General features: G+C 29.9%; 1 protein-coding gene across 1 annotated transcript; it reads left to right on the top strand.

Annotated features, from left to right (window-relative positions):
• The first annotated feature begins 728 nt into the window (after positions 1–728).
• Positions 729–4392, top strand: LOC139526395 (uncharacterized). Its single transcript, XM_071321538.1, has 4 exons — positions 729–820; positions 1178–1454; positions 3471–3561; positions 4346–4392. The coding sequence occupies exons 1-4, from the start codon at positions 789–791 to the stop codon at positions 4390–4392; spliced, it is 447 nt and encodes a 148-aa protein (XP_071177639.1). The 5' UTR covers positions 729–788.

The following is a 4392-nucleotide window of genomic DNA, read 5'->3' as shown; positions in this document are numbered from 1 at the left end:
GCTTTGCTTCATAAAAAAGAAAGGCCAACGTAGATACAAATATCTTGTCTTAGGAAGGGATAAATCCTACTTTGTAAAGGATCACTCTGATTTAAACAAAAAATTCTCTGAAACTGAATTTATCAAGATGCTTGATTTTTTGATTGACAACATCGTTATTATTAACTCTCTAGGTTTTAGTGTGGTTCCTTTTTATATATTTTACTGTGTAACGATTTTTTATACTGTTGTCTGCCTTTTCGTATTTTTTCTTTTTTATTATTCAATACATAAACTTTGAATAAACATGGACTGATGGGAAAAGAGAGAAGCCCGCTGCCCGGGAATATGTTCTAAATCATTAATTGGAAAGATAAGACCAATTGTAAAAGCAAGGTTGAAGTCATGATACACGAAATTTAAGGATATTTAGAAACTAACCAACTGTGATATTTATGTACACAATACCAGGCAGCCATTTCGACAATATATATATATATATATTGAATGAGTAAATATTTAAAAAAAAAATTAAAAAACGGACTAATAGAACAAGCGGAAAACACAATAATACCATCAACAACTCATTAAAAAAAACACGTAATAGTTATGATATTTAACAAATGCCAAGCGCGGTTTAATAATATTTTTTTTGTAAAATAGCAATTTAGAAATTAATATCGTTTGGATAATATTGCATTAAGGTTAAAATCGCTAATTTGTATTTGTTTCAAAAATGTCAACACATTTTTAAATGTGCTAGACGTATATTCTAATGTTAAAAAAAACACTGTGTAAATTCTAGAAAAATGGGCTGCAAACAAAGTCATTATGAGATGAGGTAAATACAATTTTAATGTATACTCCATCTAATGTTGTCTAATTGTCTTTCGTGTCATTTTTAAATCTAGTGAAAAAATACTCTTCTACATTGTAAGAAAATATTAATCAACAAAAATGTATAGAATCCCATTGTATTTCGAATTATGCAAGTCATTAAAATCTGAATGTGTCATTTTGAATACGGGTATCCTTGTCGGTTGATAGAACATCTTGACTAAAACTTGTCATATCAGTAGTAGGTTAGATAGTTAAATAACTTGCTGAACTTTATAATTGTTAAAAAGGGAAGTTTTAACTTTTAGAACCTGATTCACTTTGTCTAATTATATTGACTACAAGCCTGATTTATTTGCAGTACATTGCCAATTAAAGTAAGTAAAAAGCAAGCAAGGAGTGCCTATTTCGAAAATGAAGATAGGAAAATGAAAAAAACACCATTATCATGCGGGTCAGATATCATACGTAGGAAAGAGAGAACAGAAGACAAATCGGATATCGATACTTCACAAAATGAAAGTCAAAGCATCCGAAGGAGTGGTTCCTGTACACCAGATGATACAACCACGTATAAGCGATCAGTTGTATCACAGACCCGACACAGCTGGCCAATTTTATCACAGGGATTCGCACAGGTATTTGATATAATTTAATTTCCTTTTATAATAAAACACCTAAATGATTTCGTATTGAAAATATTATTATTATTAGTTTTTCTTCACCTATTATAGGATTTTATAGGGAAGAAAATAGAATTGGTTTTCATTGTTTTAAATCCCCAATATAGATCATTTATCTTATTTTGACCCAAATGTATGAAAATTAAAACTTCTTTTACATAAGAAATTAATCTTTAATTTTGTAACCATTACACAATAGAATTGTCAGTGAAACAAGAAATAGCTATTCAGGTGTTTTCCAATTACAGTTTACAGATATATATGTTATGAATTTCTTCATATAGGCATTCCAAATTTTCATTTGGAATATTATCTAAAGCGTTTCAAATCTGTTTGAATCAATGACATAACAAATTGAGATATATTTTATTTGAATTTACTTCTCAGAAGTTTCCTGATAAAAAACGCGTTAAAACAATTTGCAATCGTTCAATAAAAAATATTTATCTTATCACCCAAAGACTTTATACAATGGGGGGGGGGGGAGGGGGGGGAAGTTGCTTTAAAATAAAAATAAAAAAGAAATACAAAATAAAATTTAACAACGTTATTGTTCAATCCTTGTGAAATATTCATCAGAAAGGAATTTAAAGGACCATTTAACTTGAAAATGATTTTTTTCTCAACAGAATAGAGAACACTTAGGGAAGGGTTGCGATCCCGCCAACATGTTTTACCCTTCCACATTCTGTTTGTATGTGCCTGTCCCAAGTCATGAGCCTTTAATCCAATGGTTGTCCTATGTAACTGTGTTAGATTTTTGGTTTTCGTCATTTTTTCCCTCATAAATTAGGCCTTTGTTTTCTCGTTCGAATTGAATAACATTTGTGTATTTCGGGGCTATTTATAGCTGACTATGCGGTATGGACATTGGTCATTTGTGTGAAGGCCGTAGAGTGACCTATAGTTTTTAATATTTGTATCATGTAGTCTCTTGTGAAGAGTTTTCTTGTTGATTATCACACCACATCTAATTATGTATATAAACAGAAATGATCAGATAACTCAAGCAAAAGATTGTTGTAAAGGTATTATAATTTGAAAAAAAAAATCTATCTCAAAGAGCACGAAAAAGCACTTTCTTCAACCCTTCAGTACAGAATAAAATTTGATGAATGGTTTTGTCTTATCACATTGGAACGTAAAGATTTAACACAGTAAAATTGATTAGTGTACAAATTATTTTGTGATCACCCCTATAGCTTACCTGTACGATTCGTAGTCGTACTCGTACTCAGTCTCGGAGTCGGGTAGTTATTGTAAATCTCTACTTATCATGTCATACCTTTAGAAAAGCTAAAAAAAGTATCATTCCGGAGAACATATGATAAGTTTGATTGCTTCAGTTGTCTGAAAGACAACAAGAATTCCAATACACAAACAATAAATATAATAAACGTTTGTAAACTATGAAGTGCCTCAAAGTTCGTGTTGGTGACCTGTTTTTTTTTTAATTGATAGCAATGATTTACTACTTCACATTAAGCAATCCGGATTGTTTTTCATACTGATTATTAAACATTACATTTTCATGATAAGAAAATTGAATGAAAAAATAACAGAACAAAGTGATTTAAATGCTATACAATATTGGTATAACAAACAACAGTGTGAAAATTAATGCACAAAAAAACAAAGTATATGAGCTATCAAAGATACCAGGCTTATAATTTGATACGCAAGACGCGAGTTTTGTCTACATAAGAATCATCAGTAACGCCAAGATCAAAATAGTTATAAAAAACTAAACAAGTATGAAATTAAGTTCTGAACAAACAATCACACAACTATAAGAATTGAGAATTACCATCAACGTAACCTGTATTCAGATTGTCCATGAAAATTTAGGCTTGAAATTACATAATGATTGTATACGTGAGATAATCTCATCTAAATATCACTACCATAATGATGACGATGATGATTGTAAATTTTACTATTAGCTCTGAATCAATGTTCATGGTCTTTTAGGAGCCTTTTGATATCGGTTCAGATGTACTTGCGTACTATAGAGAGGACAAAGCATGGTATCCAGCTAAAATTTTGGCAAAGAAACCTATAGGTATTGTTACGAATCTTTCTGCTCCTTTAATCAATATTTTGGTAGTTATAAATATGACAAATAAGTTAATTTTAGTAATTTTATGTTTTATAATTTTTCATTATTTATATACTATATGCCATCTATTTCATCTCATGTTATGCATAGATTTTTGTTAATCTAGGTTTCAATTTCATTGTGCTAATCCCATTTTTTTGTTAACAAAAAAAGACAAATTATTATTAAAGCCAAAAAGATTGATTCGTAATAGGAAATAACTCTGCATGAGCATTTTGTTTTCTAAATCGAATGGTATTGCATTTTATTTCCTTTATTATGTATCAAATTAACAAGTAAGGTGATCCCATTTTCTTTATCTTTTTGATATTTTATAAGAATGTAAGAGCAGTCGTTCCTTGTTCATTTCGAATTTTTATTATATGGTTTTGATTCAGCTGATCCTTATCCACGTAATCTGTGTAGGTAGTCAGAATCGACAAGTTTTTACCTAAGGCTTCCTGTGCGATGATATTTTCTGTGAACCTATATTCTCTGAGACAAGTGTAAATCTGAAGTGGATTCTAATAAAACCTGCACAAGTTTACTAGTATTAGAGCCCATATCTTCGTGCAGTACTTCAATATTTGAAATATTTACTCTTTACCCCATGATTCCTTTTTGCAAACTTTAATCTGCATGATTTTTAGTATTACATGTACTATAAAAAGTCATATAACACACTTGAAATTGGCCAAACATACTCTTATTAAAAGATAATAATACTAAGTAAATTCTTTATTTATAGAGGGTAACTCCATGCAACGACAGTGTTTAATTCTCAAATTATCTTAA

The sequence above is a fragment of the Mytilus edulis genome, chromosome 6 (genome assembly GCF_963676685.1).
Source record: "Mytilus edulis chromosome 6, xbMytEdul2.2, whole genome shotgun sequence".
Classification (NCBI taxonomy): Eukaryota; Metazoa; Mollusca; class Bivalvia; order Mytilida; family Mytilidae; genus Mytilus; species Mytilus edulis.
The sequence above is the reverse complement of the archived record's forward strand: the minus strand, read 5'-3'. Positions and strand labels throughout refer to the sequence as shown.